The sequence below is a fragment of the Trichoderma virens genome, assembly GCF_000170995.1.
Source record: "Trichoderma virens Gv29-8 chromosome Unknown TRIVIscaffold_84, whole genome shotgun sequence".
NCBI classification, from domain to species: Eukaryota; Fungi; Ascomycota; class Sordariomycetes; order Hypocreales; family Hypocreaceae; genus Trichoderma; species Trichoderma virens.
In genome coordinates, this window is record NW_014013665.1 from 224,230 (window position 1) to 248,182 (window position 23,953).

Below are 23,953 nucleotides of genomic sequence, written 5' to 3' on the forward strand. Positions count from 1 at the left end.
TCTCCGTCCTCCAGTGCCTTGCGGATGGCAGTCAGGTCCTCCGCCATCTTCGTCTGCTCATTTTGCATAGCGATCCGTTTTTCCATCATAGCCCGCTGGTCTGCTCTCATCCTGGTCTGTTCCTCAAGCAACTCTTTCCGCACCTCGATGTACGCTTCTCAATGCGGTTTCCTTGTTGCTGGACGAGATGGGCTTGTCACAGCTTTTGCACTCCTCACCCCTCCAACTAACTACACAGCAACGCTAATTAATGTACCTATATTTGGCGAGATTGGCAGTAAGCAAATGGATAGATGCCGCTTTATCAACAACAAGAACCTGTGTCAGCCCAAAGCTTAGTGTGTATGCGACGAGATCCTGGACAGAGGCTGCAGGGCTGCATAGGGCACCCGCCAGTTGGCACCACAGTACGGAGTACCAGAAGCCAAAGCCGAATCGTCTTACCCGAAGCATCCTAGCAGGCGAGTGCCGTCTTGTCAGCGAGGGCCGCCCCAGCAAGGCTTTGTAAGGCACCAGGCTCAAGTCCCTCATATATGTACGAGGAGGTGCCTTGCAAAGACGCATCGCGTGGACCACACACCACACATGGCAAGGTCCCCGCGTTTGCTCGGCGGTGGCTCCCTGTCACTCCCCAGCAGGCCAAGGTACATGTACTCTGTAGTACGGGCAAGTACGGGGTAAGGGGTATGGAGAAGTACAAAGTACGCAACGCTGCTTCCCACGCCGCGTGGTTTGAGCCTGGACCGGGTATCCAGTACAGGGAAGGTACCTGTGCCGCATCTCATCTCCAAGGGCAGGGCATTGACTTTTGGATACCGTCGAGCTTCCCATTAACAAGGCGGCTGAGATCCGACCTAAAGGCGCTAAGAATACATGGACCTAAAATATATGTAGGCATCGTGCTTGTACTCGTATTTGCAGGGTAATGCAAGAGAACAGCACAGCAATCCAGCAAGAGGTGTCATGCCATAGAACTTGGGGGCGAAGGGTTTAGGTTGATGGAATCGCTGAATCGTCGGAGCAGCGGGACCGCTGCTTGACTTTGTCCAATGGGCGCCTGGACAGCTCAGAAGACCCACAGAATGTTGGGCTCCTTAGTGGGGCTCCCGGCCAGGTCCCATCGAGGGGACAGTACTTGGTATCAAGGGTAAGTGGCCCCGGTGGGGCGGGTATCAACAAGGGGTTTTTTAACGCAATTTTTTGTATCTAGGCTAGTTTAACTGACGTTATGGAAGAAAACAAACACCTAGTATTTTGTATGTAGGCCGTTTGCAGCAATTACTGCTTCGCAACGGGCCGGCATTATAGCCAATAGATTGTATAAAAATTCTACTGGCACAGCGTTCCAGGCCTCTTGCACAGCGACCCGTAACCTATCGTAACCCATAGTCTCTTGCGGGTAGTTTTCCTGTATCCAGTCCTTCATCCAATTCCACACATTTTCTATAGGGTTGAGATCAGGGCTATAGGGTGGCCACTAAATAATCTTAACGCCCCGGGCAGCAAGCTCAGTACGGGTATCTTCAGCGGCGTAAGAAGACGCGTTATCTTACATCAGCTGGTGGGTTGGATGAAGTTATATCCAGCCGTAGATCAAAGGTACGATTCTCTCACAGTAAGAGATCTGCTTTATCGATCCCCATTCCTTCTCCCAGAATAACGAAGGACCTTTGTCTGCAAGGCCTGAAAAACAACCCCAAAACATCCAACCGCCTTTCTTCCGCAACCGCTCAACAATACAGGTCGGATTAAGCTCTTCGCCGGGCTTCCTTATTACCCAAATTCTCTTATGGATGCCGGGAGAAACCCACGTTTCATCAGACCAAAGGATCGTAGCCCATTGTGCAAGAGTCCAGTCGCGATGTTCCAGTGCCCAATCCAGCCGAAGCTAACGATTCTTCTCGCTAATGGGTAGTTTGACCTTGGCAACGCAGCGGTTGTAGCCAAGCTTCCGTAACGCGTGACGAATACAGTATTCCCCAACGTTCCAACCAAGGGCAGCGGGAATCTTGCTATAGGGCATCCGCCGATTGGCCTTGCTTGCCGTAACGAACGCCTCTAGCTCTTCAAGCTGGTCTTGGTTCAACTTGCTTGGCCGACCGGAACGCTTGGTTGGCGTTTCGTCGTGCGAAATAGCATACCGGACCTGATCTTCCGATAGTTGTAACCCTAGCCCAATAGCATTTTGTGTATAGCCAAGCCGGTACATCAGCTTAATATCGCGACGTTGATCTCTGGTTGTATTAGGTCTCCTAGGGGTAGCTATCTTAGCAGAAAGCCTGCTAAACGATGCGCTGAAAAACAGGAAAAACAACAGGTCAACAGAAAATCATAGAAAATGCGATTTTTGAGGTACTTCGAGACCCCTGTCAAGAACACCCTTGTCGGTACCTGCCCCACCGGGTCCAATTTGGCCTGATACCAAGTATATTTCCTAGATGGGAGCTATGTAAGAAGATATAAGATGAGATGCCTCCCCCAAATTGAATCATGTTTTGGCCTTTTTTTTATCGCACATCACCAGCATTGCCTTTCTTCTTGGATCTACCACCCTGAGCCCTTTGGCAGATCAAGGGTTGACTAGCAAAAATAAGGCGACGTCTTACCCCAGCACGTTGCTGCTCAATCCAAACCAACCCAATTCGACTAGCCACAACCAGGTGAAGAGTAATGACAGCCTCCGAGTCATCTCTGGTGATGAAGACAATGTCCGGTATGACGAATACATCCCTCTCCTGCCCGTAATGATCTTTTATGGCGTGTGTCAGTTGAAACGTCCGCTAACCATACCCTTGCGTGTTAGACATCATGCGGGATACCTCAGAACCATGGGCCTTGGTTAATTGCCATGGCAATGGCAGCGATCATGGCATTGGAAATGATGGCAATGGCGTGGGACTCCATGAAACCGATTGCTCGTCCTCGGAAGAGGGGATGAGCGCCTTGGCTCATGCTACTGATCATGGTGATGCATCAACTGATGCGACGAACATCACAGACCTCAACCCCGACGATGGAAACATCGAAGATGCGAAGAGTAAGGCTGGTGAAACCGCCATTGGATACATACTCCCACTCCCTTGGCCCGACGTGCCGTCTCACAGCGGAACTCCGCTCCCCTACGACCGAGAACTGAACATAGAAGACGAAGAGGGGACCAACACTGGAAACCCCTTGTCTAGCACCAAGATTGATGGCACCGCCATAATCGCAGCACATACCAAGCATAAATGCGTCACCCAGCCACATGGATGTGCTGCGGTGCGTGTTGGCTGGGGTATTCGAATATCACGCTGGTGCAAGGACTCAGAACTTAGTTATGTCGTTTGCGAAGAGAGCTTCCCAACAGAGGACTCGGTGACCTTGGTGAAAGATGCTATGAGAAGAGCGACGTCTAATTGGAAGGGTATTGGTGCTCGTTTTAAGCAAGTGGAGCGCCATGAACCAGCCACGTTCGCCGTCATTTACGACAACAGCCAAGAAGACAACACCTATGCCTCCTCTTTCTTTCCCAAGGCTTCACCAGGCAAATTGCTCATATGCCCATTGAGCTTCTCTGAGGGTAATGAAAAACACCTAGCAAATATCTTGACCCACGAAGTTGGTCATATTCTAGGCCTTCGACATGAAGTTGCTCATATCAAGGAACCGCATTTTCCTTCTGTTCTTTTTGGAAGCGAGGATGCTCAGTCGGTTATGAACTACAAGGATCTGAGCGAACTGAAAGTTAGCGAACAAGACCTCGAAGGATTGAAAGAGGTTTATGCATACGACCAGCCAGTGTATAAAGGGCTATCCGTCATTGACATCTCTCCGAATCTTTACACCTTCAGCGGCGCTACAGTACCAGTCATGCAGCAAAGAAATTAACCCGCTGGCTCCAGTCTCTTTCTGGAATTCTCCTGAAAGGACTGGTAGGCATGAACTTTTATCCGTCTCGCAACCTCTTTGATCTGAGTCAAATAAGCCATTGCTGACAGAAGAACATTCTAACTTGTCCATTTTGTATGTGGAGTTGCTCACACGACGGTACTAAATATTGTTCATGTTGTTCATACCATTTTTCCTTTCCTGTTCTTTTCTTTTCTTTTTTCATTCATTCATTCTTTTCTTTTTCTTCTTTTTTTCTCTTCTTTTTAACTTTGGCTAGGGCGTTTATGTGCCTGTTAATCCATATGGATACTTGGTTTTGAAGCAACATCTTGGGAGGGATACAGGACTGTCTACACTGACATCTGGGCTACTGTTTTCGGGCTTACGGCAAAAAAAAAAATTCTTCTTCCTTTCTATTTCTTGTTCGACCATCTTTCTATTAATTGAGAATTCATGCACTTACAATGGATGAGACCATGGTAACATCTGACCGCCCTTGATGTTTGCGTGAAAAGTAGTAGCGTGGCCATCGTCCAATATATTGTAGATGATAGATACCAGGTACATGTAATACTCAACTCAATCATCCACCAGCCGTAAGGCGAGGAAGCGATATAACGTAAGAGAAGTGAGACGATTCATAGTTGGCATGCCTATAAATGCGAAATTGTAGGTTAACAGATATGGAGGTTTAAGCCAGTGTATGATATAGATAAGGAGACATTCGCTATACCAGCTGAAGGGCCACTAGGATGTTAAGTGAGAGATTGGTGTGATACAGCAACTCACTGGCGCCAATTGGCCGAGCCGTTTCTGGGATGCTTTGAATACCATATTTCCTACTATGGGAGCGGTTGAACCCTCTCATTGGAGCTGCTCGGCACTCATTTCACAAGGGCTGTAACAACAGAGGAAAAGGGTGAAACCCACGGCCGCAAAAGGGCGCAGGGTATCTAGGTAGACGCATTGTCGCTAGTCTCGGGTGCCGAAACAAAAGCTACCAGCCCGTTGATGTCACTGCTTGCAATCCGATTCTATTGAAGATAGGATGGGAAAGAAGCTGGAAGAGAAGGCTGAATACAGAGGTAGATCTTGTGCAGAGGATTCAGCTTACCAATGCAACCTTAACAGCCGTAGTGTTAATCGAAAATTCTTCACCATGTAGGTACTTTCTATACATTTATGTACGCCATTCGGGAAGACGAGCCACGAATTTGATCATGGACTGCTCGCGGTAGCTGAGGCTGGGGCTAGGTACCTGTACCTACCTTAGGGGGAATTGGTGTAAGTCGACTAGGCTTGCTGGGTGGGTGGAAGGCTTGCAATTTGGCCCTTAGGCTTGCAAATATTACTAGACTTGCAGATGTTGCAAAGGTTGCAGACTAGATGTACCCTCTATAGTATGTACTATAGGAAATACCTCTATCGCTTTTGCTTTTACCGAGCTCGCGTATTGCTAGGTCGTTTATTTGTACACTATTCTGTATCTTTTTCAGCAGCCTCAGGCAACAGCAGGCCTTTCCTTCGCCAAAATTTCCTTCATCTCCATTTCAATTAACGCAACCGCCAACATCCAAGTCATCAAAAGGTTAGTCAATCAGCGTATACAATCCAGCAATATCGCTGCACTAATATATCAGTACACTAGATCTTACTGCATATGATACCGCTCCACACATCCGACGCCGCACGCCGCTATGCTAGAGGGAGTTTGGCGGACTTAGTGGATTTAGCTAATGGCTGATAGCGATCGGATAGCTGATGGTTGCGGGCTGGATTAGCTATGGTTTAGGCGAGAGGTTAAGAATAAAATAGTTCGCTATAGCCGTAATACAATTCAAAAGTACACTTCCTCATCCACAAATAAGCCAACCAGAAGCTATCGCTTAACCTCGCTTCAGACTGCAAGCCTAGCAGATTCTGCAAACCTTGCAAAACGAATTAGCATTACAATCTTTACAAGCCTAGCTTATTCTGCTAAGGTTGTAGAGCACCACTGATTCCCGGTAAGGTACTTGAAGATGGTTGATTTTGCCTTTGTTGCAGCCACAGTCAGCCACTGATAATAGCCGTCTCGATACATTGCAGAGAGCTTCTAACGGCCTTCAGCAGGCGGTGGCAGAATCAGGGGCCTGCTTCTGGAAGGAACCTTGGTACCTTGGTAAATCTGTTCTGGGAACACCAAGATGACTGGGGCTAATTTCGAGCGTCCATGACGATGCTCTGCAGTTGGATGTGGCAGGCTGGGCGGAACCCTGCTTTCTTTTCTCGTGCCAGAGACGCGAGCCTGGAGCTGGGCCAGCCGCCGCGGCACGGCAGACGGAAGCAGTGGCATCCGTCACTCGATTGGCAGAGTGATAGGCGTTTTTTGCCAACTCGAAATTTCTACGTTGCGTCAGCATCCTCCCTTTCCGTCACGCTCGCTCCAGTGCCGCGGCCCATCGACGGCACGGAGAACGCAACTAGTACTTAGCGCTGGGTCTGGTCGCTGTGCAACACCAGCACAACCAACAGGGGGGTCCGTCGGAATCCGGCGGGGCGGTGGGGCTGCTCGACAACAGCCCAACAGGGGTACAACACCCGCTGTTGTACAAGTATGAACAGGGAAGTCGCACGGGTGTCGAGGCGTCTGATCCAAGCCTATTTATTGTACAGTAGGTAAGCAGAAGTGACGACGAATTGCATAGTGCTATTATCATATGCATACAGTGCTTATAGCGAATTTATAGCGGAGTTATAGCGCAAATACAGTAAGATATTTGTGCGCAGATTTTGAAAAGAATTTACATACATTTTTATCACGCTTTACAGTATAAAATTAAATAAAAATCAAATCCTAATATTTTGCAGTATATAAATAATTTAACTTCTCTTTTTCTATTTATTCAACAGAGAATTAATAGAGATATTGCAGAGTGTCAACTGGAAATTTTCTTAGGCATATAGTGGCGCACTGTGAAGCTAGGTCCTCACTTTTGCTAGGCTCCCCACTGTACTCGTAGAAGTATGCGCCGCTGAGTCTGGGCTGTGCTGCCCTTCTTTTCCCAACTCACCTCTTTTGGTCCTCTCTGGCCTTGCGGGCCCCGGAACCAGCAACCGAGCCATATCAACGAAATCTATTGGATGCTTGTCTGAAGGCGGTAAGCTGGAGCGATGCACGATTTCTGCACGATACCTGTGTAGTTTAATAAGCTGCACACACAGTGCAAAAGACACAGTAGTAAGTAGTTTGCCCCCCCCCCCCCCCCCCCCCCCCCCCCCCCCCCAAAAAAAAAAAAGAAAAGAAAAGAACAGAAACAAACAAACAAAAGAAAAGAAAATGAAAAATAGGTAGACCTCTTAATGTGCATGTATTGAGGCAATAAGAACATCTATGTCCACTATTGCGAGGAATTTAGCGCAGTCAATGTGTTCATACTGCTCGTTTCTGTTCGCCAATCGTTTCAATGCAAATCCGGGCTCTGTTATTTTGCATTTTTGCAATGGAACACCTTGACCTAGTAGGTACCTGTATGCACAGTACATGTAGCCTTGGACTCCTTGTAGGTTTTGTTTTGAACAACAAACATCCATACATGTAAGTACATAGGCAGGCATACAAGGGTCGACTCTGCTGTCAGGGGCGCTGAAAATCTCAAAGAACCAGGCACCTCAAGTCGACGCTACGGCAGTGCTGGCGTCTAGGGTCCAGCCTCAAACCGACGCTACTGCAGTGCCTTACAGGGTTCATACCTCAAGATGACGCTAGTGTCATACAGAGGCCATCAAGTGTTGATGAGATTGGACGGACGATGGCTGCAAGCTCAAGATTGCAGGCGAGCGCGAGCAGACGCCACACACGGGTGCTGCCATCAAGTGATGAGGTGCCCACTGTGCAGAGGGTAAAGTGTCAGGTGCATGTATGCCTGCGCCTGACTGCGCTGTAAGAAGATATGGAGACATAAAAAGGGATGCTTGCCCCGAGTTGACCGATGCTCTGGCTTCTTCTCATCACCGAACAGCATATTAATCATCTTGCAGAGCAAGACGACCAAGTCATATCACTCACACTGCTTGCATCTATTGCTCGCTCCAATTCAACTCAATCCGACTGCTCACAAACTACCAACGTCGTTCGAGAGCCTTCAAGCCACCGTAACGATGAGCATAGCATCGGAGCGTCTTGGTATGTCGAGCATATCCCTGTCTTGCATATAATAACATTTGGCCATGTGCTAACTAAATGCTTGTGTTACAGTTATCATGAAGGGCACCTCGATCCCAGCATCCTTAGTTGCTTGCAATGCCATTGACGGTGACAACGGAACTGCAGCAATGCTTCACGAAAGCGGTTGCTCGTCCTCAGAGGAGATGACGAGCGTATCGACCCCTCCTACTGATCGTGGCGATACATCAACCGATGATGGCAACATCGATGACGATGCAAGCAAAGATGCTACTAGACGCATTCTCCAAGAACTTATTCATGTTCAAATTGCAACTGCCATATATAATTGCATCACCCAAGGCCACGGATGTACTGATATACGCCTTGGGTGGGATAACGAAATAGCACGCTGGTCCTGCTGGTCTGAGGTCACCTACGTTATTTGCCACGAGACTTTTCCAACTTTTCTCTTGTCGTTAGTGGAAGAAGCTATGAGAAAAGCAATTAGTATGTGGAAAGGTATAGGCGTGAGCTTTAAGCAAGTTCAACGCAACGATCAAGCCACATTCGCCGTCCTATACAGTGACCGCAAAAGACGTGCTTATGCTTCCGCTTTCTTCCCGAACGAACAGTCGCGCAAATTGTTCATCTACGAGTCGGGCCTCCTCAAAGCAAGCTACCTGGCTAATATCTTGGCCCATGAGATTGGGCATATTCTTGGCCTTCGACATGAGTATACCGATGCCTATCCCGATACCGATGATGAGGAAAAGAACTATCCCTCTGTCTGCTTCGGAAGCAAAAATGATCAGTCAGTTATGGTCCCAAAAAATCCGGAACAACTTCAAGTCCACGAAAAAGATCTCGAAGAACTGCGATCTTTTTATTCTTACGATCGAGAAGAGTATAAGGGGCTACCTATACGTGAGATCGATCCAACACTACACGCATGCAGGTTTAGCAATGATAGCAGGGCTAGCGATGCGACGAGCAAACTAAGCCGCCGGTCTTCTTTCTAAACCGTGCCAAAACAGCCAGGACAAAAGCATCTTCTTTGCACTTTCCCGCAGCCGCCCAGTGGTTTCCGTCAACTCGGCTGCCGTTGGAACATTGAAGTAATGCATTCCTATACTGACCTGCCTATGCTTTTATCGGCTGCGCGTTCATATCACAGTGCTGCGCAGCACCGACATCCCTTTCTTTACACATTTAACGCTCTTCATGATACTTATTATCATTTCATTTCATATTTAGCATTTCCCCATTTCTTCATTCTTGGGGTTGATTTGATAGCGGGTTCTGAAGTAGGATGTTGGTTAGGATTAAAAGCAAATAGGCGGCGACGTCTAGGATATTGTCTTGAGTAGTTTTTTCTCCATAGAGTAATCCTGATTCTCCAATTTATAGCCTAACAGTTATTTGGTGCCTGGGTAAGGTACAGGTATGGTGAAACAATTGCCGTCATTCAGCAACCGTGAGACGAAGAAGATGTGCCGATATCTGCGCGTTACAGTTTCGTAGGTGAATCGTTGATTACTCTTTTTATGCTTCTTCCAAGTTCTCCTTCCTTTTCTCATTTCTGGGCGAGAGGGTTGTGTGGCCGCTACACCAATAGCCAAATTAGTAATACACAGTACCTACTAAGGTAATGATTGCTATGGACTTCAGGGGTATGTAGATGTACAACTAAACATGCAGGTACATGAAGGATTGTAGTAATTTCTGGAACCTCATATCAAATAAAAGCCGGTTGGTAGGTAAATAAAGGAACTCGAAGGGTCGAGAGGAAGCGCCAGCGCTAATTTTTTCACATGCGTGCGACCTTAAAGCTGGCAACTGAGTTGAATGTCAGCTATGTAAGTTAGGTACCTATGAATCTAAAATGGACGCAACCTAGGCTGAGTCGAATGCCAATACCAAGTAATAGTAGCTAAGCTCTGAGCCGAACTCAAGCTACATGAGTCCTGCTCCTAATTTTATTAGTAATGACAGTAATGGTCAGCTGACAACATTGAACCCATGAAAGCATCAGAAGAAAGCGGAGACTTGAAGGCACATACATCCCGTTCCAATACGTTACCTGCAAGTTGGGACGGAGCAGAACCCACTGATGGCAATAGGCACCTAATACGGTGCTAAGGTAGGTACGCGTCGCGGGACGGGAGGCATTCTTAGAGAGGCCGGGGGTCACGGAGGGGTCGTAGAGGGGCAGTGGATAATATGTGTCATGCTCTTTTTCTTCTTAGTTGGATCGCATACCAACGATTCGGTCACCATCCAAGCTTTCAGTCTTAGATGCCCAAAGATACTCAACTATGAGGCGGTGGCTATGTATGTGTTTTCGAATGCATGGGGGGCGCACGACAAGATCCGAACCAATAAGTGCCCTGAGTAGCTTGAATGATGCCGAAAGTACGACTCCGTAGGATCCGTCAACTTTCACGATGCACCAGTACCTTTGTTTACCAATTTATCAAGCTTATTCTGGGCAAGCCACGCAGAGCACTCGCGAGATTTGCTTGATATGTGGTTTCAAAACCCGTAGTTCTGAATAGTAATGTCCCTACCTTATATCCCTACCTATGTCCGCAGAGGCCCTCCCGTCCAATACATCTACTACCTGGTATCCATCTCGATTTCACCCGCTAATGGCAGTTCGAATCCGCCAGTTTGGGTCGTGCTCTCTTCGCGCTATTCGTCGGTCCCGTTTGTATCGTGTATCTGACCCTCTAGGTGTATAAGCCTGCTAATCCTAGGTAGAGAAGCATCGCATCTGGAACGGTGATCATCCAAGATCTCTCGCGGCCCGAGATGCAAAAGTTTTAAAACTCTTTATTTTGCCGACATTTGGCCACCCATATGCGCCGGTACTCAGCGTGGTGTATATGTATCCTACAAGAGACATGCAGGTGTAAAGAGAGAGGGCTTGCCCTTGCCAAGACACTATGATTGCTTCTTGTCACACGTAAAGAAAACACGATCTTCTAACATGATACCAGCGGTATTTTCTGCCTCTTCTATGGCGCAAAATAAGTATCCGACTGACAGGAGAAAGCAGAAGTTAGCAAGCACATGAAGTTGGCCACTCCCAGCACCATTCTGCTTAATCTAAGCCTACATGCCCCTCGCTCACATCAGCCCACGGCAAGCGGGCGACGAGTTGCAATCAGACCAAGGAGCGAAAGATTGGGACAATGGTGGACCTCTCCAATATAACGAGTAAGGCCTTGCCTTGTTCATAACGCCGTGTATCGATGAAAATATACCTATGCTAACGAAACGCCTGGGTATCAGCGATTCCGCCGGATACCTCATCTCCGTGATCATATATCACTTGCCGTGGCAATGGAAAACACCTAACCGTCGGCGGACATTGTATTTTATTATAATGTGTTGGAAATGCCGCCTCAGGGTGGAAATATTGGACATGGAAAAATCCATACAATTCAAGTACACGCGTGTAATTTTGATAGCACCGGGAACTTGACGCCCCAGTCTGCGGAACCATGCCTGGATAGTCTAAGAGTTTCTCAGCACCAAGCAGATTGAAGCCAATAGTATTACCAGACGGGGCCGCGTTAACCATTCGGACACTGGTTGGGCGGGCGGGCACCTTTGCGAAAAGGCTCTCTAGATGCACTTATAAATGCAAGTATCTGCATAGGTATCTCCTTGAGGCAAGAAATTAGTAAATAAAACATCTTTCCTTCGCGTCTTGTCACGACGTTGAACTCTACTTGGGTAGTCGAACCCTTATAAGAGAAAGAGGCGTTGACGCAATACAGCAACTCACGGGCTCTCACAAGCCAAGCCGTTTCCAAGAAGGCCTGAATGCTATATTTCCTTAGGAGTATTGAAACGGTACACTCTCGTTAAGGATACCCAGCAATTATCTCACAAAGGCTGAAGTAACAGAGGAGAAGGACAAACCCCACAGGGCCACGATAGGTGTAGGGTAAACACATCATTACATGTGTTAATCGCAAGAGCTAGGAAAAGGTATAAGCCGGTTGATTTAACTGCTTATAGTCTAATTCTAAGACAGAGCAGGGGAGAAATGGGAAAAGGAGATTAAATACATGTTCAGAGTTGAATCCTGTAATAAGGCTTAACTTACAGGTACTAATGCAACGATAGCAGCCGCAGTGTTACTGGAAGATTACATGTATTCTATACCACATGCAACGCTGATCAAATTTAACATGTAAAGAACAAAACGAAGCAGGGGATTAAGAAAAAGAAAAACAAGATGCTGTCAATATAGGGACTCCCCTACCCCCCCTTTTTTTATCGTGGTTACTGAGGCAGGTTGATCAAGCAGCATCCATGCCTTCACTGAATGCATATCCAAGAGGCCGCCGCCTGGTCCCTCCTATGCGGGCTCGTCCAATAGCCGGCAGACACTTCAGAGCCCCTCCACCCAATTTGAGCATGCGTGATCCATTGGTAACTGGTCACTAGACCCTGATTTCAATAGTTGCCTAAGGGCCGTCAGATTGTGCCCGGAGCCAAATCAAGGTACTGGCTGCACAGAACTGTGTTACGCCACTTGGGCTATGCGTTTCAAAACTTGATTCCTTCAGCACCTGTACAGCATCAGTTACTCCGTACATTAATATTGATTTTGAATGCGTTGGCGGTGATTAGTGCCAATTAGACATAGTGGCTAAATACTTGCGCAGTGACGCTGGTGTGGACCTTATCGTAGATGTTGCATTGGGTTTCCGGTTGGGCTCACAAGGTATGTATTGACTGGACCACAGAGCCCCAGGTCACACCAAGTTCATTGATTTCTTGGCTGAGTTCTTCACATTTCGCTTCACTAGCAGCCCAGCCCTACATATCAATGGATATGATCTGTCGCGTGTCGGACCCTCAGATGGGATACTTGAACTACATCCAAGGGAGGGAGCACACACCTGTACTTTTTTATTCATTCTCTCCCTTCTTCACTCTTTTTTATTGCGTAACAGGTAGATCTCGGAGTACGTAGATGTTTGATTAATTTATTAAGTTTTTTCTGGGATAAGTTCTCATTGATTCGGATAATCGGACAAGCGGGTGTGCCCTCATGTTCTCTGTCAGGCGTGTACAGTGCCTTGGGGCCTCACAGCCTTACACTTGAAGGCACCTGCAGCCAGGCGAGATTGTTAAGTAACTGTCGATTGATGCCGCTAGAATCGAATGCATGGGTAAATACAGGTAGTAAGGAACGAGGATGCATTGCCTATTTGGGCATTATTAGCACCGAGGTAAATGGAAGCTGTTGGGTCCGGGGCTTTCATATGGGATCATCCCTCTCCTTAATACCTAGATACAGTAGGTGCTACATTGAGCCTGTTGTACCTGGGGCATATAGGTACCTACATACCTAGATGTACATTCCAGTCTCAGTGCAGCATTGAACATCCCAGTGACTGGTGTGAGAGGAACATCCGGCCCACACATACCAAATCCTGCGAAGCTACAGACCTAAGCGCTCAACCGCTGAGTATCGTCACGGGTGTATTAATTGCTGGCACTCCTACCTGCCTACATACCTACCCACCTTACGATACAATGCGCTAGTATTGGTACGCAGGAAAGAAGGTTCCACCGTGTACGATATTGATAGTATGCGGCCTTACGTCAATCTTGAACTCGTACGAGCGAGGCAGTTCAACCCCCCTTGCCCAAAGTAATTTGTTGAATCTTGCGATATTGTAGCCGCAAGCACCCACAAAGTGATGAACTGTCGAATTTCTTCCCTCTGTGATATGTATACACATCGCGGGGGCCACATGGCTGTGTTGTCAAAAAATATTTAAGAAGAGATGCTTGCCCCAAATTGAGCAATGCTCTGGCTTTTCCACATCACACATCACCGAAATATCAACACCCAGCAAGAGCAAGGCGTAGCCCTCTACCTCTTAATCTAAATCAGCTGAGAAAGTCGATTGGCGGCAGGCAGGCGCTGCGGCAGCTGGGCATTTTGGCCGTCTCCTTCGACAGAAACAATGGCAGCTCTCCCAGGTATGATGAGTGTGTCCCTCCATCACCAATGAAGCTGTGCTGCTTAGAGAGCATGTGCTAATCAAACACTTCCATGAATATTAGGGGATACGGTGACTAAATTGTCGTCCGTTGGATGCCATAGTGCTAGCATTGGCGACCATAATGGACCACTTGATAGAAGTGGTTTTGCTCATGGGGATACTTCTACCGATAAGACGAGTATCAAAAGCCTCAATGCCCGTGACAGCACCATCGATGAAGAGGGCTGCAAAGCAAATAAAGACGCCTCGGGCCCTTCCCCCGACTTTTTGCAGCCTTGGTTGCCTGGTGATGACCAAACTCTCCCTCATCGCGGCTTTGAGTTGGAGTTGGACATCGATAGCGAACAAGTTGAAGATGTCCTGCCCAATACATATATCGCCAGGGCCGGTAACATCATTTGACGAATGCTCCATCTCGGTCTCACAGCTAATGCCAAGTATAAGTGCATCACCGAAGGACATGGATGTGCTGAGGTGTGCCTCGGGTGGCAATACAAAATACTACGCTGGCGCAGAGGTTCTAAGCTCAGCTATGTCATTTACAAAGAATCCTTTCCAGAACCTCTCGCGAATTTAATAGAAGATGCCATGAAAGCAGCAACCGACATGTGGGAAGGCGTTGGTGCGAGCTTTAAGCAAGTTGGCCGCTATGATCAGGCTACATTTGCAGTTATATATAACGACGACTACGACGATACCGACGACGACGACGACGACGGCAGAAAGCCTTATGCCCGCTCTTTCTTCCCAACGAAATCGTCGTCGCGCAAGTTAATTGTGTACCCGTTGAGTCTCCGAAAGCGCGATTGCTTAGCCAATATCTTAGCCCACGAGCTTGGCCATATTTTAGGCCTTCGACATGAGGCTGCTCAGGAGAAAGAGCAGAGCTACTTCTCCGTTCGTTTTGGGAAGAGGAATCCTCGATCAATTATGAACTATTTTAAAGATCCGAAGCAACTCCGAGTTACGAAACAAGACTTGAAAGACCTGGATGGAATTTATACCTACGATCAACCGGCGTACGGGGGCTTGCGCATAGTAGATATCGATCCACAGGTAAGGCCCTTCAAAAAGACGGTGCGATGAGGGAACCATGTCGCCAGGCGCTTGCTGAGTTGTGCTGACAAGACTGACAGAATCATTTCTTTTCTGTAGCTTCTAGCAGAGGCCCAGTGTTTCCCCCCAAATCAGCGGTCGCTGAATTACCACAAACAGATGTGCCAACTCCCTCATTTTTGTATGGGCTCAGTGATGACACTACGATGCTATACGAACCTGGCATCCCTTTCCTCATATTCCTCATGCTCTTCATGATACTGATGATATTCACCCTCAATCTGTTCTTTCTTTTGTACTTGGCTGGCTTTTCTTTTTCCCTTTCTTAAAGCAATTCGGCGCTGGGCTCTGAATTGGGATGAAATAGTGGCATCTAAACTATTGGGTTTCCGGCGATCTACTCTTCACAGAGTCTTGCTCGGTTATAGATTAACGATTTGATGAATATTAGATATAATGTCTTTTTAGAAGAAGAAAAGAGTTGTGCGGGGGTTGGAAAATTTGGTCATTGTTGATATTTAAACAAGGAATAGTACAGTTAAGAACGAAACCGCCGTCCTATCCAAATAAACTCTTGTAAAATCTAAAGCGCACGGACATGTCCATCACAGTGTTAATTGCTACCCATGCACACATGATACTTAAGCTACACCTAGCCCAGGCACCAAATGAGTGGATATCGAGCACGTGACAAAACGCAACCAACAAGCCGCCAATCGCAGGAATGCCTATTCCCTTCAATCGTCTTAATTACTATGCCCTCGAACCTTCAATTCCCCAGTTCTGCCTGGGCAAACAGGAGTATATGGCTTATCTCACGGCAGGAGACTGTCGACTGCGGCGTTGACAAGCTGCGTATTTGATTTGTTACTTTCTGAGTTCTGTTGGATTAAACCAGGATTGGCAGCTAATGTAACAAGTAGCTGCAGCCAAGGTTCTGCCTAACCCCTCCTTCAAGCCCAATGCTCAGCGGGATCGCGACAGCATGCCTCATTTCCCCATTTTGAGATCTCTCTGCGTTTCATCTATCATATCTATGAGAGGAGCTACATCTTTTATATCTTTCAAGCCGCACCATTTGAATCTCCTGCGGTCCCTAGTATAGCGCAAGTCGTTCTAGATGAATTACCTCTGACAAGACCTCCGTCCGCAAACAAATATGCCGAACCCCGAAAACTATACAGTTGGCTGGATCTGCGCCATAAGCACGGAGTATGTAGCCGCAAGGGCTTTTCTTGACGAGAAGCATGACGGACCCGAATACGTATCCCCGAATGACAATAACGATTACACATTGGGCACGTTTGGAAAACACAATGTCGTTATTGCCGTATTGCCCGACGGCGAGTACGGCACGGCCTCCGCCGCAATTGTTGCAAGAGACATGCTGCATAGCTTTCCCAATATCAGAATTGGTCTAATGGTGGGCATCGGCGGCGGTGCGCCAAGCATGAAGCATGACATCCGACTAGGCGATGTTGTTGTCAGTGCTCCCCGCGATGGAGAGGGTGGCGTATTCCAATACGACTTTGGCAAAACCATACAAAATCAAAGCTTCCAATATACACAGTTCTTGAACCAACCACCAATCGTCCTGCGGACTGCGGTGAATGGACTTAAAGCCTAGTATATGGAAGACGGCCATCGAATTGAAGAGACTATCAGCACTATTCTCGATAAGAAATCAAGACTGCGGCAGGTGTACAAGCGACCAGACACAAGTAGCGACAGGCTATATAGAAGCGAAGTTGTCCATCTAGTGGACGGGAAAAGCTGTGCAGCCATTTGCAGTGATGATCCATCGAGCTTACTAACTAGAACTGAACGGACACAAAACGACGATAATCCTGCCATTCACTATGGCACAATCGCTTCGGCGAATCAGTTAATGAAGAACGCAATAATGAGGGATAGACTTGCGGCGGAGAAGGATGTTCTGTGTTTTGAAATGGAGGCAGCAGGGCTGATGAACCACTTTCCCTGCCTGGTCATTCGTGGCATTTGCGACTACTCAGACTCGCACAAGAATAAAGAGTGGCAAGGTTATGCAGCAATGACGGCAGCTGCATATGCAAAAGATGTTCTTACCCGAATCCCTCCTAATAAAATTGAGGCTGAGAAAAGGATTAGTGATATTCTATCTGGTTAGTCCGAGGCTCTCTAAATTGTGCTATTAATATATACTTATTCTATATACAGAGCATCGAGAGATTGCAAGGGAGCAGAGGGACATTGCAAAGGAACAGAGGGACATTGCAACCAAGCATCTCCAAGTCCAGAGGGATTTTGCTAAGGAGAGGCTATCTGAAAAAGAAGAAAAATGTCATCAGCTATTCCGACTCACGACTGATGGTAACGGCGCTACGTATGAGTGGTATAAAGACCGTGTGGAAGAAAGGGTTGAAGATACATGCATGTGGTTCCTTAAGCACGAGCACTTCCAGATGTGGCTGAAAAAAGACTCCGGTCTCCTGCTGGTATCAGCGGATCCTGGCTGTGGAAAGTCAGTCTTAGCCAAATACCTGGTCGACCATGGCCTGCCACAATCAGCAACAATCTGTTACTTCTTCTTCAAAGACCAAGACCAAAACACCGTCCGGCAAGCGCTTTGCGCACTTCTTCACCAGCTCTTCTCCCAGAAGCCGCATCTAATCGGACATGCCATGACAGAATTCCGCAAGGATGGGCACGCATTGATTAACTCTACAGAATCGCTCTGGAAGGTTCTACGAAATACTACCGAAGATCCCCAGGCAGGACCTATAATTATAGTCCTTGATGCCCTGGATGAATGTGCCGAATCCGAGTTTGCGGATCTGATGCGGAATATGGAGAACCAATCCCATAGCGAACATAGCAGGCTCAGATATCTTCTGACATGTCGCCCATATGAGCAGATTATATCTAAGTTTCGCAGCCTATTAAATGCCTTTCCAAATATCCGCATACCCGGTGAGGAAGAATCGGAAGCTATTAGCCAAGAGGTTAATCACGTTATTAAGCATCGGATTCGTCAGCTATCAGAGCAAAAGGGCCTCTCCACCCAGGTTATAAACTACTTAGAAAACTACCTACAGGAGGCTCCCCACCGCACTTATCTCTGGGTATACCTTATATTCGACTACTTAGAGAAAGAAGATTTTAAAAAAACACTGAAGGGAGTTGAGTCTAGTATTACACAACTTCCAAGGAATATCAATGATGCATACGAGCAGATTCTTTGCCGTTCTAAGGAAGACCCAATGGTTCGAAAGGCCTTAAGTATTATTTTGGCCGCTAGTCGACCGCTGAGCCTTTCGGAAATGAATATTGCCATAAATATAAACAATACATCACAAAGCATAAACGACCTCGACCTAGAGGATGAAAAGGACTTCGAGTTGCGTCTTAGATCTTGGTGTGGATTATTCATCTCAATCTATCATGACAAAATTTATTTCCTTCATCAAACGGCCCGCGAGTTTCTCCTTGCGCCTACAACTATCCCATCAAAGATAGGTTGGCGTCACTCAATCGCTGCTCACCATGCACATGCCGTTCTTGCAGAGCTCTGCGTGCTCTATCTAAACTTTTTCAATTCCAACATTAGCCTTCCAACAGGTACAGACAGGGAAAACCGCCACTCTGTCAATAGCAACACCTTCTTAGATTACTCGGCAAAAGCTTGGGGTGCTCACTTCCGTCAGGCCAGTATTATTGATAACGCTGCTATTATATGCTCCGCTCTGAGAATTTGTGATCCAGATTCAAAGAGCTATTCGGTATGGTCTGGGATCTATTGGCAGAGTATAGGTGTAAACACCCCTAAGTATTTTACGGGTCTTATGGTAGCGTCGCATTATGGTCATCGTGGCGTCGTCAAGCTGCTACTTGAGAAGGGCGCCAACGTTAACGCCCAGGACGGCGGCGGTTGGACGCCGCTATCGTGGGCTGCTGATGGGGGGCACGAGGCCGTCGTCAAACTGCTGCTTAAGAAGGGCGCCAAAGTCGATGCCCAGGACCGCTACGGTCAGACGCCGCTACGGCAAGCCGCCGATGGGAGGCACGAGGCTGTTATTAAACTGCTGCTTGAGAAGGGCGCCAACGTTAACGCCCAGGATAGCGGCGGTCGGACGCCACTATCGCAGGCCATTGCGTGGGGGCATGAGGCTGTTGTTAAACTGCTGATTAAGAAGGGCGCTAATATTAACGCCCAGCACAGCGGTCAGACGCCGCTATGGCAGGCCGTTGCGGGGGGGCACGAGGCTGTTGTTAAACTGCTGCTTGAGGAGGGCGCCAACATTAACGCCCAGGACCGCTACGGTCAGACACTGCTATCGCAGGCCGCTAATAGGGGGTATAAAGCTATCGTTAAACTACTGCTTGAGAAGGGCGCCAAGGTCGATGCCCAGGACCGCTACGGTCAGACGCCGCTACAGCAGGCCGCCGATGGGGGGCACGAGGCTGTTGTTAAACTGCTGCTTGAGAAGGGCGGTAAGGTCGACGCCCAGGACCGCTATGGTCAGACGCCGCTATGGCAGGCCGTCGCGGGGGGGCATGAGGCTGTTGTTAAACTGCTGCTTGAGGAGGGCGCTAATATTAACGCCCAGGACCGCTACGGTCAGACACTGCTATTGCAGGCCGCTAATAGGGGGCATAAAGCTGTCGTTAAACTACTGCTTGAGAAGGGCGCTAATATTAACGCCCAGGACCGCTACGGTCAGACACCGCTATCGCAGGCCGCCGATAGGGGGCACAAGGCTGTCGTTAAACTGCTGCTTAAAATGGGCGCTAACTATAAGAATAGGTAATAAAAGTAGGTACCTAGCCTTGAAAAAAATATAAGTTTGAACTTCTTCTCTTTCTACTATAACTTTACGACGGAGGGTTAAAGGGGTCTAAATTGATGTATACCATTTATATATGATTTATTACAAGCTTATGTTAGATGTATACCAGTGGCCATTGCAGTCATGATATAGGTTTATATACTATAATTTATGAAGCTGAGTAAATTAATAGGTTCCTGCTGTCCTGCTTTCGTAAGTCGCTACTCCCAAGCATCTGTTCCTAAGCATTTGATAAAAACCCTTTAAAATTTAAAGTTTTGGTAGCACAATACATATGTGTCAATTGGAGAGCTATGCAACCTACATATACTATAGTAGCGAGCATATATCTAGCCTGTACTTTATGTTAAGAGATAAATTCAATAAGCTTTCCTCTGTCTCTATGTATCAAAATTTTCTTGCCTCATTTACTAATAACAAAATGCAAGGTTGCCTTTAGGAATTTTAATATTGCTATCTGTAGCACTGAGGTATAATAGTGGGAAATGGAAATATGCGTAAAACTTGAAACGTAGTTTGCCTTAAGAATATATACCGAAGGTAAATATTTTCATAATTTACGTTAGCCTTAGCACTGTCTACAGCTAACGTAGTTTTACTATTGGCCTTATATACCTTTACAAAACTTTTAAGCTACTTCTCTCTTTTGTAAAGCTAAATAGGCTAGGACTTATAGGGTAATCTGGGGTTAGTTCCGATAGTCTCTGCTTAAAAAATTCTCAAAGAGCACTGAGAGGACAGCGATTTCGCTCCCAACTGTAATACTATAGTAAGGCAACTTTCTTTATTTTCGTCCTTTATTTTCGTCTTTATTTGCGTTTTCTTTACTAACATTTATAGTAAGCTTTGTAATTTGCAAGATATATTTACTCCCCTAAGGCGTCTAGGCTTAAGACTTCCAACATAACCTTTATATATATATTAATAAACTCTTTATCATTTATCTATCCCATAGTTGTATATTTAACTCTTAAAACGCTTTCAATTATACACTGTAGCCCCTCCTGTCTATTATACAGTATAATTTCCTATTTCTTTTGATTTTAAATATTATAAAATATAATATATATTAACCTTAATAAATAAGTATATATATATACTTATAAAATATAACTATTAAAAAAGTATAAAATAAACTTAATCTTTTAGATAAAATTAATACTTTTACTACTACTGCTGTTTAATAAAAAAGCAACTGTAATAATATTAACTTAACCTTAAAGGTAAGTTTTATAACTATTAATACTAAGTGTTTATTTAGCTTTAACTTTAAACTAAAGATTTATAGTATTATTTTTTAATTTTTTTTTAATTTTATTTTAAGCTAAAGTAAAATCTTTAAGTATTATTTAATTAAATATATAATTTATTATTTAAATTTTTTATAGTAAATAGCTTAAAATATTAACTTTATATTTATATATATAATAATAAAGCTAAAAAATATATTATATTAAATTAATAAAAAATAATATTTTAATAAAACTTTAATTAATTTTGAATTTATTAAGTATTTTAATAATATTATATTTAAAGGCTGTTAGGTACCTAAAAGTTAAAATATTAAAAAGAAATATTTAGTTCTTAGCTAAAGCTTTGTAGCTTGAAAGGAAATTATAAAAGAAAAAGTTTTCCTCTTTAGTAAATAGAGGTTTAGAGATAAATATAGTCATTATTAAACACCTAGCTACAATATAATAGTTATTTTGCTATCTGTTCCTTTCTTTAACTTTATTACTTTTTTTTTTTTGTAATTTAGCTTTTTAACAAAAGCTATAATAGTAATAAACTTATTAATATTACTTACTGCTTTATATAATTTTTATATAAATTTAAAAAAATAACATTAAATATATTAATATACTTTTACTTAAATAATAGTAAAGAAAGCTTTTAAATATATAATTTATAAATAATAATTTTTTATAAAGGTTTATTTTATATATATTAAATTATATTTTAAATTATAATAAAAGTTAATAAAGTAAAATTAAGTTATAAAAGTTATTTAATTAAGTTAAATACTAAAAGTTTTATTATATAATTTTTTTATATTTTATATAATAATAAATTTTATATTTTTAGCTATTTATATTTAAATAAATAATTAAAGATTTTTATTACTTATATAATATAATTATTTTTACTATTTAAATAACTAAGATTTATTATAATATAGCTTAAAGTATTTACTTTAATTAATAATATTAATGTATTTTAATAAGTAATTATAGTATATTAAAATACTAAAAATTAAGTAAAAAAATAAAAAAAATAACGTAATTAAATAAATAAATAAAAAGCTAAACTAAAATGAAGTTATTAAATTCCTTTTAACTTTAACTTTACTAAAGTTTAAGTAAATTTAATTTAAAGCTATATTAAAATTATAGTAAAGTAAATGATTTTTTAAAATATATATAAGTTTTATAAAAAGAACCTATAGTATAGTAAAACTTAGTGTATATAACAATAGGCTTTATATTTATATAATAAACTAAGTAATTAATAAAGTATATTATCTATTTAAATATATATTAAATAATAAAGCTTAAAAATATATAAATATAAAACCTTTTAGTTATTTTCTGTAACTTAATACTAAAATATAATTTAAGTATATAATTCTAAATTTTTTTAAAATATTTTTTAAATATTATTTATTTTTAAATATATTTATAATATATTTTAATTTAGTAATAGCTTTTATTAACTATACTAAAAATTAACTTAAAAGTAATATATTTTTAGCTTTTATTTATTGTATAGGCTTTAGTAAAGGACAGTAATAAAACGCTTATTATAAATAATAAAGCTATTTTTTTTTAATTTTATTAACTTATTTTAAAATTATAATTATAGTATAATTAATTTTGGTTTAAATGGTATTAGCTTTCAGTTAGTATAGTAGTAGTATATATTGCTATTTATACTAAACGAAACCTACTAATCCCTATAGGGCAGCATAAGCTCCTAAATCCAAATATATATTATACTAAAACGAAATATATACCTAAGGTAATAATAAACTAGTAATTTAGCAGATAAATATAAAATAGTTATTTCTATAAACCAATACTATTAGAATAGCACTGAATTTTACCCTTAGTGTAACAACAATTAAAAAGGGTGCTAATTGAGTCAATAAACCAAAAAGATTTGTTAGTGCTAGCAGCTTATGCTAGCTACTGCCCTTTACAATAGCTATAAGGGTCCTTTTATTGGAATCCCTTTACAATTAGTTAATAATATTTAATAAATAATATAATTATTATAAAGTTAAAAAGCAGTAATATATTTATTAATAAAAATATAGTTAAAATAAACTCTTTAACAGCTTATATAATATACTGCTGCTAATTAAACTTAATTTATTTTAAAACTATTAAAATATTATTAAATAGTATTAGTTAACTAAAAACTATTATTTTTAATATACTAACTGCTTTATACAATTAGCTTATAAATTCTTTATATATATATTTAAAAAATATAATTATATTTTTTTATAAAAAATTTAATATTTATATAATTTATTTTAGTATAAGTAATACTTTAAAAAATATAGTATATATATAAAAAATTACGTAAAATATTATTAAAAAATATAACTTAAATTTAAAAATTAATTATATATATAAAAATTATTTTTTAATTTTTATTAATTAATTTATATTAATAAAAGTAAATATAATAAAAGTATTAATATTAAAAATAAAAAATAATTTAAAAAAGTATTACTTTAATATAAATTAAACAATTATATTATTGCTAAAGGTTTTAAATTCTTTTTATATATACCTAAAATAAAATTATATATTTTAAAGTATTTAAAGGCTTTATTAATAGTAAAAGATTTAAGGAATTTTTTAAATAGCTTTTTTTTTATTATAATAAATAATTTAAGCTAAAATCCAATTTAATTATTTATAATACTTTAATTTATTACTTAAAGAGGATTTAATAGTTTTATAATAATATAAAAGTAATACTGCTTTACTTATTATTATATT

The 23,953-nt window shown here is 42.8% G+C and overlaps 6 protein-coding genes across 6 annotated transcripts; 5 read left to right on the forward strand and 1 right to left on the reverse strand.

Annotated features, from left to right (window-relative positions):
- Positions 1-1,246: 1,246 nt before the first annotated feature.
- TRIVIDRAFT_193599 (uncharacterized protein) lies at positions 1,247-2,689 on the reverse strand (the record flags this gene model as incomplete). The annotated part of the gene is made up of 4 exons (XM_014097839.1): positions 1,247-1,477; positions 1,604-1,888; positions 1,922-2,249; positions 2,607-2,689. 4 exons carry the CDS (start codon positions 2,687-2,689, stop codon positions 1,247-1,249), a joined length of 927 nt encoding a protein of 308 aa, XP_013953314.1.
- Positions 2,690-3,261: 572 nt separating this feature from the next.
- Positions 3,262-3,765, forward strand: TRIVIDRAFT_138268 (uncharacterized protein; the record flags this gene model as incomplete). Its single annotated transcript, XM_014097840.1, has 1 exon — positions 3,262-3,765. A coding segment is annotated over one exon (504 nt), but the record flags the coding sequence as incomplete, so codon positions are not given.
- Positions 3,766-8,013: 4,248 nt separating this feature from the next.
- Positions 8,014-9,039, forward strand: TRIVIDRAFT_224981 (uncharacterized protein; the record flags this gene model as incomplete). Its single annotated transcript, XM_014097841.1, has 2 exons — positions 8,014-8,038; positions 8,111-9,039. 2 exons carry the CDS (start codon positions 8,014-8,016, stop codon positions 9,037-9,039), a joined length of 954 nt encoding a protein of 317 aa, XP_013953316.1.
- A 4,977-nt stretch (positions 9,040-14,016) lies between these two features.
- On the forward strand, positions 14,017-15,633 carry TRIVIDRAFT_69801 (uncharacterized protein; the record flags this gene model as incomplete). The annotated part of the gene is made up of 4 exons (XM_014097842.1): positions 14,017-14,032; positions 14,117-14,443; positions 14,483-15,111; positions 15,580-15,633. 4 exons carry the CDS (start codon positions 14,017-14,019, stop codon positions 15,631-15,633), a joined length of 1,026 nt encoding a protein of 341 aa, XP_013953317.1.
- A 637-nt stretch (positions 15,634-16,270) lies between these two features.
- TRIVIDRAFT_224984 (uncharacterized protein) lies at positions 16,271-16,738 on the forward strand (the record flags this gene model as incomplete). Its single annotated transcript, XM_014097843.1, has 1 exon — positions 16,271-16,738. The coding sequence occupies one exon, from the start codon at positions 16,271-16,273 to the stop codon at positions 16,736-16,738; it is 468 nt and encodes a 155-aa protein (XP_013953318.1).
- A 276-nt stretch (positions 16,739-17,014) lies between these two features.
- On the forward strand, positions 17,015-19,901 carry TRIVIDRAFT_224985 (uncharacterized protein; the record flags this gene model as incomplete). Its single annotated transcript, XM_014097844.1, has 2 exons — positions 17,015-17,255; positions 17,311-19,901. 2 exons carry the CDS (start codon positions 17,015-17,017, stop codon positions 19,899-19,901), a joined length of 2,832 nt encoding a protein of 943 aa, XP_013953319.1.
- Between the last annotated feature and the right edge of the window lie 4,052 nt (positions 19,902-23,953).